A 14,400-nucleotide genomic window follows, 5' to 3' on the forward strand; every position below is an offset into this window, starting at 1 on the left:
TATAGACTTCTGTTCTATCAGTTTAGCAGCCCAGTGGAAAGAGAATGCTTCTTTCCACATAGTTCCAGCAAAAGACCAACTCAGGTCATGTACCTATCCTTGAACCAATCACAGCAGCCTAAGGGGTGTAATACACTGATGGGCCAGGCACAGGTCATTGGCCCACCTCTAAGGACTAGGGTTGGATGAGCCCCACCTGGACCACACAGATTGATACTGAGAGAGGATGGTTTCCCAAAAGAAAATTGGGGTGACTTTACCAACAAAAGGCTATCCAGATAAATGCTGGGTAGGCAAATGCAATAGCTGTCTACCCTAGAGATCCACTGCAGTGTCTCACTCAGGCTTAAGCAAACACCTAGGATTTAGACCTTTGTTTCTCTCCCCAGCTCTGCCCTCAAATAACACTAACAGTGTCCTCCCTGACTGATACTTGGAAAACACTTTAAATTACAAGGCCTCTTCACATGAATTAACTCATTGGTTCTTCTCAACAACCCTGCAAGACAGGCATAAGAAGAATATATATATATATATTTGAGATATGTATATATGTGTATATATATATTTGAGATATATATATGTGTGTGTGTGTATATATATATATTTGAGATGGACTCTCACTCTGTCACCCAGGCTGGAGTGCAGTGGCATGATCTCGGCTCACTGCAACCTCCACCTCCTGGGTTCAAGCGATTCTTGTGCCTCAGCCTCTTGAGTAGCTGGGATTACAGGCATGCACCACCATGCCCAACTAATTTTTTTGTATTCTTAATAGAGAGAGGGTTTCATCACGTTGGCAAGGCTGGTCTCGAACTCCCGGCTTCAAGTGAGCCACCCACCTCAGCCTCCCCAAGGCTGGGATTACAGGTGTGAGCCACCGTGCCTGATCAAGAATAGGAATTTTTACATCCTCATTTTACAGATGCAAAACTTGCTTAGAGTCATGCAGAGACTAAAAAGGGGAGGTAGGATTGGATCCCAGTGCTCTGGGTCTGAAGCCAGCAATTGTCTCACTGCAAGAGGCTGCTTCACCAGCCAGTTTTTGCTGTGTAACAAACCACCCCACAAAATAGTGGCTTAGAACAACAACCATTTATTTACCTTATGATTCTCTGGGTTGGCAATTGGGTTGAGTTCAGCTGGGTTCAGCTAGGCCAAACTTGGATGATCTTGGCTGGGCTTGTTCATGTGTCTGTGGTCATCCTGTATTTTGGCTGGGACTGGCTGGTGTGTGACAGGACAGCCTTAGTAGCTTGGACAGCTGTGGCCTCTTGCCTTGTGATTGCTCATTCTCCAGCAGGCTAGCCTGGTTTCTCAAATGGTGATTGCAGGGTTGCTAAAAAAATAGCAAAAGAGACCAGGCTCTGAAGGGCTAGTATTTCCAAGCCTCTGAATGCATCACATCTTCTACTGTCCCGTTGGCCACAGAAAGTCTTAGAGCCAACTCAGATTCCGTGGGTGGGGAAATAGATTTCACCTCTGGATGGTAGGAGCTGAAAAGGACAAGGATACAGAAAGGGAAGACATGGGGCTATTTTTTGTGATCAATTCACCCCATCTGCAGTGAGCTTACCTCTCTATTTCCTGAGCTGGGGGAGAAAGAGGGTACCAAATACACCTTTAGGGAGCAATGCTGGTGGAGGAAATTTGGAGCACCATGAAATCTATGGAAGCATTTAGTGCTTTTCCAATCACATCATATAAGTTATGCTCCACTTTAGCTGCTGGAGAGAACGAACACTGATGGACGATGATGGAGATATTGATAATAGTGACAATAATTAATGTTTACTGAGCACATACTATGTTCCAAGTACCACGTTTTCTTTCTTGCCGTCATTTTCAAACCCCATTCTTCACAACAATCCTGGAGGCAGCATAGTAGAGTGATTAAGCATGCAACGTGGCATCAGATCTTGTAGGTACAAATCCCAGAACTGCCGGTCGCTGGCTGGGTGGGTAAGTCACTTACTCTTCTAAGCCTCAGTATCTCCATCTGCAAAATGGAGATAATACTTGTACCTTCCTTAATGGGTGTTTGGGAGAGTTCAATGAAGCCATCCACCGCAAGCATTTAGTCCAGACCCAGGTACAACCTAAGCAGCCATTATGATGAAGTAGGTAGTGCTGGGATGACCATACTCATTTTATCAATGAGGAAACAGGCCCACAGACATTATGTATCTGCCCAAGGCCATGCAGCTTGTAAGTGGCAGAGCAGTGGAGGATGAACTCTGTGCCTACTTTAAAATCTGTGAAATGGGGACTGTCCTGTGGGGTTATTTAGAGGCTCATGGCAGGCACCATCTGTTATTGCTATGTGGCAATGGGAGAACCATATGGAGGGGACAGTGAGTTTGCTTTGTTGTTTCAAGGCCAGGAACACAAAGTCACCTTTGTCTCTAGGACCTCCCAGGCCTGTCTCTGTCATTGTCTCTGGCACCAACCAGATTGGCATGGAAGGAGCCAAGCTCTTGTCGTTTCAGCCTTAGTCGGCTTCAGGGAAGGCTGAGAATGTCCCAGCTGGCTCTAGGAACAAGGAAAAGCCAACAGCAGCCTGTACCGTCTGGATGGGACTGGATGTGTAAGGGTTGCTGGAGTCCCATGAGAGAAGGCAGGAATGACCAGGCGGGCAGGCAAGTGAAGGGGCACTCGGCTCCATCAAGCACAGTAGACAAAGCAGGAGGTCGCCGTCTTTCTCTTTGGTGTCCCAAGTGTCCTTGTCATAGTAAGGGTTTGTAGAAATCCCAACAGCCTGGAAAATAGTCAACTCTGGATGCATATTTGAGATGGAATAGAATATACTCAGCTTGCATCACTGTTCAGAGGCTTTCTGGGTCTCCTGCATCTCTCAGGCCAGAAGTTTACATGGTCTTCATGATCTGACACCCCCCGCCACCACCACCACTCTGATCTCAGCTCCCTCTTGCTCTCTTTACTCCAACCACTCTGTCTTCCTTACCATTTCTTCAACTTACCAAGCACATGCCTGCCCCAGGGCCTTTGCACTTACTTTTTCCTCTGCCTGAAATGCTCTCCCCCAGATGGCCATGTGGCTCAGTTTATTACCCACTTTGGGTCTTTGCTCAAATAGCATCTCTCGGTGAGGCTCCCTCTGACCACCCATTTAAAATCACACTTCCCCCCAAGTTCCCAATCACCCTTCCCTCTTTTATTTTTCTCTAAAGCACTCATCACCCGTGGACACATTTAATATTCTACTTGTTTGCTTATTGTCAGTCTTCCCTACTAGAAGGTATGTTCCATGAGGACAATAATTTTTGTCTTTGTTTGTTTTAATGTTATATCCCCTGTGCCTAGAACAGTGTCTGGCACATAGTAATGGTAAATGTTCCATAAATATTTTTTAATTCTTCTAATTTCCCAAGAGAAGCTGGCAATCTGTGTTTTTAATTAAATCCTGCGCTTTTAAGATATTGATTGAATTTTACCCTTAAAAAAAAAACCCCTTCATGGGCCAAACAAAACATTTTCAGCCTGGATTCTGTTCATGGACACTCGTGCTTCCCCCCATTTGAGGCCCTTTTGTTAAAGTACATTTTCCACCCCATCAAATAGTCAGAGTGATTTTTTCCAGATACCTAATTGAGCAGTGATGTACTGCACTCAGGGGAAGAGACGAGGGGCAAGGAAGGAGATCAAGAGATGGAACTGTCTGGGCATTGTCCAAACTTGTGGCTGCAGGTTCTGCTGCAAAGCATCTGGTTTAATTCCAAGACCGTTGGGATAGGGAGGCCAACTGTGGCATTGAACTCCACGCAGACAGCTGCAGCTCCTGCTGGTTCCCTGCAGTGCCCTGAAGTGCTGCATAAAATCCCTGCCAGCCCAGCCCCGCTGGGTCACGTTCAGACACCTGCCACAGCAACTCAGAAACTAAATAGGCTTTGCGTTGTTTTTTCCATTCAACTACAACTAGCAGAAAACCCTGGAGATTCTGGGGGTTGGAACCACTGTTCCTTAGCAAGCGATGCTGAAGAGAGCCAGGGGAGAAGCAGGCAGAACCAATGGCAAAGGAGGAGAAGGGAGGACCCTGGAATCTGGGTTACCTGGGGTTAGGACAGAGTCTTTGTGGCAGTCTGAGATTCCAGGTCTGAGATTCAGTCTAAGATTCAGATTCATCCAGCTATCCATTGCTTATTATTAGACGTTTAGATTGTTTGAAGGAATTTAAGCAGAACCTTGGAAAGTTCACTTAAACTTTCCTCAACTCAGTTATCCCATCTGTAAAATGGGACAAGAAGAGCACATATCTCATAAGGCTGTTGTGAGGATTGAGGAGATAAAACTTGAAAGGTACTTAGCCTGGAGTATGCCCTTGATATTTGAACTTTCCGTTGTTGTTGTTGCTTCTTTTGTTACCGAAAGTAGATGATTCTTTAGAGTTTGTACAAGGACTGTAGGGGAATTTCTGTCCAGCTAAGAAAGAAGAGCTGGAGTCTCTGGTTTCAGGAGAAGAAGTCATTTTATGCTTTTGAAGTTGCAGCTGCAGGGCTGGATTTAAGCCACTGCCTTGGCCTTACCCAAGCCAAAGTATGTGATCTCTCAGAGTCGCCTGGGAGAGGGCTGGATGGGTAGGTATCTGTTTGTCTCTGAGGCTGAGAGGTGAGAATGTACCCAGGGGCCAGAGGGCCAGGAATGGACAATCACCAATCCTCTAGACACTTATCAGAACCCAACAATCCAAAGCCCAGGGGCAATGAACGGGTGTGAACAGAGTAGTGAGTAAGCACATGGGCTTTGGAGTCAGGGTCCAAACCCCAGTTCTGCTACTTGGTAGCTGTGTGATTTTGAGCAAGTAGCTTAGCCACCCTGAGCCTGAATTTTCTTACCTGTAAAATGAGGATAATACCATTTACCTTGGAGTAGGATTGTAAGGAGTAAAGCAAATAATGTAGGTATGGAATTTGGTGCATAGCAGGTGCTCAGAAAATTGTAAGTCATCATCCTATACCCGATAAGTATAGGAGAAGCAGGAAAAGAGAATTACCACTTTACAAGTGTTTGCTGTGTGCTAGGGAGTGTAGCTGATGCTTACTTAAACTTATCAGCTCAGTGATGCCAAGTTTCTGCAGTGGTCCTAGGGCTGGAATTTGGCACTATTTATGTGACACTTACATTTATACTTTTGCTTCTTGTATCCATGGTTGGTTTCCTTCTTCTGGTGCTCCCTGGGCCTCAGGCCTCCAGTCTATTATGACGATGGTTTCTCTGTAGTGAGTGATGGGAAAGTGGGGAGTGGTTTGAGAATGTCTGAGGTTCACCACTAGACTTTCTCCATTTCTGTTGACTCACCCTCAACTCCTCATGAAGAGTTGGCTTTCATGAAGTATCATCTGCAGGCCAGTAGGAAAACATCTTAGGAGAACATTTTAGGATCACGCTGTGTTGGATTAGAAAACGGCTAAGTGACCGCTAGGGGTGATGTAATGTGCTCGTGGAGCAGAACCATGCTTCCCTGAGATTCTCCTGTCTCCTCCCACACAAGGTCAAGTTCCCTAGAAGCAGAACCTGAGATGTGCATTCTTGTACTAGTGATGGACTCAGGGAGTGCTCCAAGGAGGAACCTGCTAGAGAATGAGGGAAGTAGGAAAGGGCAGCAGAGGAAGCTAGGCGAGGGCGTGGCTTCACCTGAAGTCTGGCCTCAGCCCAGTCCTCAGGGAGCTCTGGAGTGTGATGGCAGCACACAGCCATCTTGCCCTAGAAGAAGGGGGCTGTACTTTTCTACCCTCCTCTTATTCATTAGCCATTGGCTTCGTGCTGCTCCCTGGTATCTCTGGGCAAAGCAGCTCCTGTTGGATGAGGGCGATTCTCTGGAAAATGGTGCTGCTATGAGCCCTTAGTGTAGCCCTTCATGGCTAACACTCCTAGAGGCTGGGATTGGGAGGATGCACCAGCTGTAGGGGGGATCCAGATGAGGAATCAACAGTGACTATTAGGGTGACTCCCCCCAACTGCATCTCCACCTCCATCCCAGATCTGCCAGTGGACACATGCCTTCCTGTCCCTGGGCCTGTTTCTCTAGTTGTTCAAACATCCTTGATTGCTTGAACATTTTCCTCTTCTGGTCCAGGCCTGGTAGACTGGGGTAAGCACTAGATAAAGAGTCCAATCCTGGGATGTTAAGTGCATTAAGAGTCCCAAGTGGCCAAGCTGAAATAACCAGGGCTGTCCAGGGTGGCTTCTGGCCTGGAGGGATGGAGCTGGGTGGTTTCCACTGGGTGGTCAGCCAGTGAGTTTAGACTTTGCAGGTGGAATTTTAGTGGGAAACATACCCCTGGTGTGCGTGACTGAACAAAGGAGAGGGCGAGCAGGCCAGATTCTGCCCTGAGGATGATGGAATTTGGAGATCAGAGTTCCTGGGAGGTGATCATGTGTCTCCTTTATCCCAGACCTACCTTCCTCTCAGGATCTCCAAGGCCAGTGTCTTCTCTCTGCTGCAAAGCAGAAGATGAAACCTTCAGTTACAGTTTCAGCTTTCTAGACCAACTGCAGCCGAAGAAGCTCATTCTCGGGGACTGAGCCTCTTTGTACTCAGCAGGGGCCAGAGGTCCTCCAGGTGGGGGGCTCCAGGGAAGCCTGCTCAGCTCTCACCACAGGCAATAATGAGACATTAAAGTTCTTTTTCAGCAAATTTCTTTCACAACAGGAGCTGTCTCTCCTTTCTGTTTTTGAAGTAGAAACAATGAAATGCCCATATTAATCTGGGAAGATGATGTTAACCACATGGGAGCAGATGAAATAGCTTTACTGTAAGGGATCTTCTCTGCTACGGGTCCAACCAGCATTCCCCTCCGGTTTCTCACACACAAAGATTGAATAATTACAAAGGATACAGGACAGGAGAGGGAGGTCACTGTGTGTTCACCTCCCAAGTTCTCATCTATTCAGCGTCACAGGAAACAAGACCTACAGGGAAATCAGGACCCCCTAGACACGCCAATCTACTTTCTATTTGTTTTTAAAATAATTACTGCAATCTCCACGTGGTCTCTCCCCCCCCTTACTCTTGGTGGGACCTTCAGAGGGGTGGGGTCGGGGGCAGGTTCAGAAAGAACTGAAGCCTGGCTGAGTTGAGCCGCACTGACAGTGTTGATGGAGACTCTTTCACACATTCAGCAAATTTTCATTACGTACCTTCTAGGCGCCAGACTCTATGCTAGTGTTGGAGATTAAGCAGTGAACAAAACGGAAAAAGTTCCGCACGGCTTACATATTAGCAGGGGGATTCAAGCTCTAAGCAAAGACACAAACATAAAAATAAACAACTTATATTAAATTGGGGTGGTGATAAGAGCTAGGAAGAAAAATAAATCAGAGTAAAGGAGGCCAGAATGGAGAAGCGGGAGGAGGAACTATTTTATTTATTTATTTATTTAGGTCATTTTCTTTTTCTAAAAAATACATATTTTATTTTAACTTCTAGGGTACATGTGCAGGATGTGCAGGTTTTTCACTCAGGTAAACGTGTGCCATATGGTAGTTTGTTGCACCCATCAGCTCATCACCTAGGTATTAAGCCCTGCATGCATTAGCTATTTATCCTGAAGCTCTCCCTACACCGACCCCCCTGTGGGAGCTGTTTTAAACTGAGTGGTCAGGGAGGCCCTCTTGGACGAGGTGCATTTAGGAATAAACCTACACGAAGGGATAGAGTGAGCCAGACAAGCATCTGCAAGAAGGCTTCCGGGCTGAGGGAAGAGCAAGTGGGAATGTGCTGGGGATGTTGAGGGAGCAGCAGGAAGGCCTTTGGGGCTGGGAAAGAGGGCATGAGAAGAGTGGAAGGAAAAGAGAAGGAGGCTGCAGGGAGCCAGCGTGTGCTAAGGGGTTTAGATTTTAGTCTAGGAGCAACAGGGAGCCATTGAAGACTCTTGAGCAAAAGAGTGACATAACTGACTTGCTTTTTTGGGATGAAGGGAAGGCCATAAAGTACACACATCTCAGGAGTTTAGCTTGATGGCTTTTGCAGATGTATATACCTGGTTAGTGGCCACCCAGATCAAGATATGGAATATCTTCACCCCATGGAGGCCTCCTTCTGCCCCTTCTGAATCAATAGCCTCCCCAAAGTAAGCAATTTATTTGCCCCAATTTCTGTCACCACCAAATAGCTTTGTCTTTTCTTAACTCTTGTGTCAATATAATCAAACAGTGTGTTCTCTTTTGTTCCTGGCATCTTTCACTAAATATAACATCTATGGGTTCATCCATGGTGTTACATGTGCTGTATCAGAAGCTTGTCTGTCATTGCTCACCAGCATTCCACTGTACAAATAAACCACAATGGCTTTATCTGCTCTCTGTTGATGGGCATTTGGATTGTTCCTGTGTTAAGCTATTATGAATAAAGCTGCTATAAACATTCTTGTACATGTCTTAGAACATAAGCACTTTTTTCTTGGGTGTATACCTGAGTATATTTCTCGGGTATATACCTGAGTAGAATTCCTGAGCCACAGAGTAGATGGACTTTTAGCTAACAGATACTGCCAAACAGTGTTCCAAAGTGGTGGCACCATTTTTTTCAGCTTTATTGAGATATAACTCACAGATAATATAATTCACCCATTTAAAGTGGACAATTCCGTGGCTTTTAGTATTCTCACAGAGTTGTGGATCCATCACCATCATCAACTTTAGAATATTTTCACTGTCCTTACAAAGAAACGCTGCACCCCAGCACCTCCCCCAGCCTGGGCAACCACTAATCTCATTTTTATCTTTTATGGATTTTCCTATTCTGTATACTTTATATAGGTGGAATCTCAAAATATATGGTGTTTTGTGTCTGGCTTCTTTCACTTAGCATCATGTTTTCGAGGTTCACCTATGTCATAGCGTATGTCAATACTTCATCTGTTTTTATAGCAGAATAATGCTACATGGATATACCACATTTTGTTGATCTGCTCATCAGTTGGTGAATACTGGGCTGTTTCTACTTTGTGGTTATTATGAATAATGAATGAAATGGGACAAGGGTATATGGAGAAAGACCAAGGAGGAGTCAATTGCATTAAGTCAGGCAGGGATAGTGGCAGTTTGGATCAGCATAGTAGCAATGCAGGCTGAAAGGAGTAGGCAGATCCTAAATCTATTTTAAAGATCAAGACAATACCATTTTCTGATAGCTTGGATGTAGAGTATTTTTTTTAAAAAAAAAGGCAGGGACACATGGACACAGGAAAGGGAACATCACACACTGGGGCCTATCCTGGGGTGGGGGGCCAGGGGAGGGAGAGCATTAGAAGGAATACCTAATGTAGATGATGGGTTGATGGGTGCAGCAAACCACTATGGCACATGTATACCTATGTAACAAACCTGCACGTTCTGCATATGTATCCCGGAACTTAAGTATAATAAAAAAAAGAAAAAAAAAAAAAAGGCAGGGATGACGCCACAACAACTAAGTCAGATGACTTGCTCAGTAGAAAGACCCTGGATTCAAGTTAAGAACTCTGGCCCACACACTGCTGGGGGTGCAGTAGGCTTCCTTCAACATTCCCTCAACAGTGAATGGGAAGAGCTTGGATTTAGGTGAGGGGGTTCTTCCCTGTGGTGCATTTCTTGCCACGGGGTAGCTGTGACTTCCAGCAAGACACTTTCCCTCTTAGGGTCTCAGACTCCCCATCTGGAAAATGAAGAAACTGGATTTAGTTCTCTGTCTTCTCTATCCCACTGGGTGTGTGGCATAAAGCAGGGATTTGGGAACTAAGGAGTGGCTGAATGATGGGGTGATGTCCTCTCTGGATTGATGTTTTCCAGGAGCACTAGACATCTACCATGACTGACACCGTGTTCAGCAACAGTTCTAACCGTTGGATGTACCCCAGTGACCGGCCCCTTCAATCAAAGTAAGTTGCTGCATCTTCCTGGGAGTGGCTTGTTTTGAGTCGATGAGGTTTTGACAATTCTACACTTGAAAAAAAGAAGGAATAGCTTCCTTCCCTGAGGAAGGGGGAGAGGAACCTAATGGGAGTTTAGTCATGAAAACATCTCCCCTAGTTTGACTATTTTGCGAGGTTGGAGGAACAAGATTAAATCCTGAGTTTCATGCTCCATAGAATAGGTGACCTGGTAGACTGGAGAGATAACTGACCTGGTGGTCAGAACCAGACTTGGGTTCTAGTTCTGGATATGAGCTAATTTACTGTGTGATGATAGGCAAATATCTTCCCCTCTCGGGGCCCTAGTTACCTCATCGGTCAAATAAGGAAGTTGCACTAGATCGGAGATTACAAACTGGCAGACTCTGACTTGCAGAAGTGTATGTGTAGGTTTTTTCCTTTTTTTATATTTTGGGACTGATCATGTAAAAATTGGGAGATTTCACACGAAAGTCCAGATTTCTGACATGTCTTCAAAATATCAGAAGACCTGACAACACTGGACTACAATTTTGCCAACAGTTCAACAGAACACAAGTAGCAGCTCATATATTTAGACTGGCAAGAGCTCTCCAGTTTTCCACTGTCCCCATCATTCCTTGTTGGTCTCTAATACCTGGCCTACTTTGGGCATTTCTGTTACCCACCCATCCCAGTTGGTTTTCCTGGAACAGATGACCTCTAAGTTTCCTTAACTGTGAACTTCTGTCGATCTTATATTAGACAGTATTTTAGGATCAGTTTAAGAGTTTAAATTCTGGGTAGGACAGTTGAGGATATGGTTATTTTTGTAAAAAGAATAAATGTCAGGGTGTAGTTGTAGTGGCTTGCCCAAAGAGAAAGGCTTTTTTTTTTTTCTTTTTTTTCTTGAGACAGGGTCTTGCTCCTTTGCCCAGGCTGAAGCGTACTGGTGCAATCATAACTCATTGCCTTGACCTCCTGGGCTCAAGCAATCCTCTTGTCTCAGCCTCCTGAGTAGCTTGGACTACAGGCATGCACCACCACGCCTGGCTAACTTTAATTTCTTTTTGTAGAGATAGGGTCTTGCTATGTTGACCAGGCTAATCTCAAACTCCTGGGCTCAAGTGATCCTCCTGCCTTGGCCTCCCAAAGTGCTGGGATTACAGGTGTAAGCCACCACCCCCAGCCTACAAAGGCTTTTTAGCAAAGATTTTTACTTATTGGAGAGCAGTGTTTCCCTAAACTTGGTCATTTGAGCACCACTTTTACTATTTTTACCTTATCTATGAAATAACATTATTGTTATTTTCTCTTAATTGGCTACTTATAAAATGTAGACACTCATTTAACAAGAACTTTTTAAATCACAAATGGATGTAAGTGGATAATTAGTTCATGCTTTCTATGAACAAAGGTAGCCGTGAAGACAAATAATTAAAAAAAAATGTTACTACATTCTAGCTATAAACTGTCGCCTCATAGAGGCTCTGAGCCTGAGACTTCCTTCCCACTTAAAAAGGCAACTAGCAAGGGAAAGACAAGTGTTAAAGTCATATGAGCACTTTCTCCTTGAAGTACATAAGGTTGGAAAGGAGATTGAAATGGAAATGGCTTTCTTATTATTTAATATCGCCCTGTCATTTACTGTCTGATTAATTTTTGTTATAATTTCTATTAAATAATCCTTTCTCATTTTCTTAAGTGTATTCTATAACTTTCTAAATACTTGGGTTGTATATTTACCTCTTTAATATAAAACTTCCCTCTTTTCTAATATTAGTAATTATAAATGTGATACCCAAAGTACCACATTTAAATGATCCCACAAGCTTCAACATATAGTATTTTCATTGTTTCTCATTTCTATGTATTTTAAAATTTGTCTTATGATTTCTACTTTACCCCAAGAGTGATTTGGAGGTATATTTAAAAATTTCTAGATGTTTGAGGATTCTTAATTTATTACTTTTTTTGTTATTAATCTCAAATTTAATGGCATTTTGGTTGGAGAATATGACCTATATGATACTTAGTCTTTGAAATGTGTTAAGATTTGGCTTATAACCAGATCTTAGGATATGCTCAATGAGTACATAAGAAAAATGTGCATTCTATAATTATTGTTTGTAAGGTCACTCACATATCAAAATGAGATTATTAATTGTGTTTATAACTTTTTTTACATTTACTGCTTTTTAGTCTGCTTGTATTATGTTGAAATCTCCTTCAATCACCATGGATCTGTCAATTTCCCCTTTTGGTTCTGTGAGATGGCTACAGGTTTGGAGTTGATCTATGTTACTGAAAAGTTGAGCCTTTTATCATCATGTAATGTCTCTCTTTATCTCTAATAATGATTTTTTGTCCTAAACTCCCTTTTGTGATATTAAAAAACAACATCAGCTTTCTTTAGTTTATTTTTGTATCCTTTTATTTTTAATCTTTTAGTCCTCTTACGTTTCAGGTAAGAGAGTATAAAGGGTATTTTTAGCCAGATTTTGTTTCTTTTGTTGTTGTTTAATTCAGTGTGGTAATCTTTGTCTTTTAGGTGATGATTTTACCATTTACAGATACTGTAATTATCAGCAAACTCTTTCTGTAAAGGACCAAATAGTAAATAATTCAGGCTTTTCTGGCCATAAAGTCTCCATTGCAACTACTCCACTTTCACTGTTCTAGAGCAAAATCAGCCATAGGCAATATGCACATAAGTGGGCATGGCTTTTTTTTTTTTTTTAATAAAAACAGGCAGCTGACTGTATTTGGCCTGTAGGCTATAGTTTGCTGATCCATTATATAGTTTAACTTTTCTACTCTCTTGTTGTTTTTGTCTCTCTTTTTCTATGGTTCTTTTGTTTCTCTCCTTGCCTTTTATTTTTATTAATTGGTTAATTGGGCTTGGGGGTTTACAAATTCCATTTTTCTCCTTTTTGGTTTCAAAGTCATATGGTTCATTCCTATGATATCCATGGCTATCCTTAAAGTGTTACTATTCATAACTAATCATGTCTGGAGTTACTCACTGTCTCAACATCTTCCTCTAGACAACACAAGGTGATTAAAACACTCTTAACAACATCTTAATTCCGACCCTCCTTACCTACATACGACTCTTCTCTAGTATCTTAGTTTAATCCTTTATTTAACTCCATATATTAGACATTATTATTTTCTACTGGCTTTTTTTTTTAATTTGCCTGTCTTCTAGTTTTTTGGTTCAATGTTCAAATCTTCCTGAATCTTGGTGCTTCTTGGGGCCACTTTACTTCTTCCTGAAGTACAGCTTTTCATTTGGTAAAATTCTGTTGGTAAGCTCTCTCAGACTGTGTGTATCTTAAAACATCGATTTATCCCTTGTTCTTGAAGGTTGCAGCATTCTAGGTGGACTTTGAAGGATTGGTTGTGCTTTCAAGCATCTGTTAAGAGTCTTAAGTCAACAAATTGCCCTTCCTCTGTAGATGGTTTTTCCTTCCACGTAAGCCCTTCTTTTTGATGTTCTGTAGTATGATGTGCTTAAGTGTGTATTTCTTATTGCTTTTTTCTACTTGGTGCGTGTTGTACTTCCTGAAACAGTGGATTCATGTTTTTCAGCATGAAAATTCTAGAAATTTTCTAGTTCTAGAAAATTCTCAGCATTATCTCTTGAAATATTTTTCTTTCTTCGATTCTCCCTATTTTCCCTATCTGGAATCTGATTAGATAAATATTAGACCTCCATGTTGCTTATTCTCTCTCTCACTTTTTTCTTTGAGTTGGGGTCTTGCTCTGTCTGTTCTCTCCTTCGTATTTTATATCTCTTTACCTCTGTGCTGTATTTTGGGTAATTTCTTCACGTCTTTCATCCTGGCTATACTCTGTCTTAGAGCATATTAATTTGCTATTAAACCACCCATTGCATTTTAGAATTTAGTAGTTACATATTTTATTTCTAAAAATTATTCATTCATTTTAGTATCTTCTTCACCATTTTTAATCTCTTGCCTCTTGCTTGTTTTTAATCCACATTTTATTTCTTAAATATTTCACATATAGTAACTTCACATTCTGTATCCAATAATTATACCTGAATCAGTGGCATGCTGGATATGTACCATAAAAGCTCATTAGAATGGATGTTAAATTTTCAGGATTTGTGAGCCAGTTAATAAACATGGCCATTATTAAAAATTAAGATATATATTAGCCAGGAACAGTGGCTCACACCTATAATCCCAGCAATTTGGGAGGCCAAGGCAGGAGGATCACTTAAGGCTAGGAGTTCGAGACCAGCCTGGCCAACACAGTGAGACTCCATCTCTACAACGAATTAAAAAAATTAGCTGGATGTTGTGGTGCATGCCTGTGTTCTCAGCTACTCAGGACGCTGAAGTAGGAGAATTGCTTGAACCCAGGAGTTCAAGGTTGCAGTGAGCTATGATCATGCCACCGCACTCCAGCTTGGGTAACAGAGAGAGACCCTTTCTCTGAAATGAATAAATAAAGTTATATTTATAGTTAAATGATATTACACACAATGGTGATAAATACT

At 42.6% G+C, this 14,400-nt stretch overlaps 1 protein-coding gene across 12 annotated transcripts in view; it reads left to right on the forward strand.

Annotated features, from left to right (window-relative positions):
- RPH3A (rabphilin 3A) overlaps window positions 1–14,400 on the forward strand; it is a 320,776-nt gene that overhangs the window by 237,423 nt on the left and 68,953 nt on the right. For all 12 annotated transcript variants that reach the window (XM_054663620.2, XM_054663617.2, XM_063786060.1 and 9 more), the window contains one exon: window positions 9,790–9,878. In XM_054663620.2, the coding sequence (XP_054519595.1) occupies window positions 9,808–9,878 (71 nt within the window). In that variant the 5' untranslated portion in view covers window positions 9,790–9,807. The remainder of the gene's footprint in view (window positions 1–9,789; window positions 9,879–14,400) is intronic.

This window comes from Pan troglodytes, chromosome 10, assembly GCF_028858775.2.
Source record: "Pan troglodytes isolate AG18354 chromosome 10, NHGRI_mPanTro3-v2.0_pri, whole genome shotgun sequence".
In the NCBI taxonomy this organism is placed as follows: domain Eukaryota; kingdom Metazoa; phylum Chordata; class Mammalia; order Primates; family Hominidae; genus Pan; species Pan troglodytes.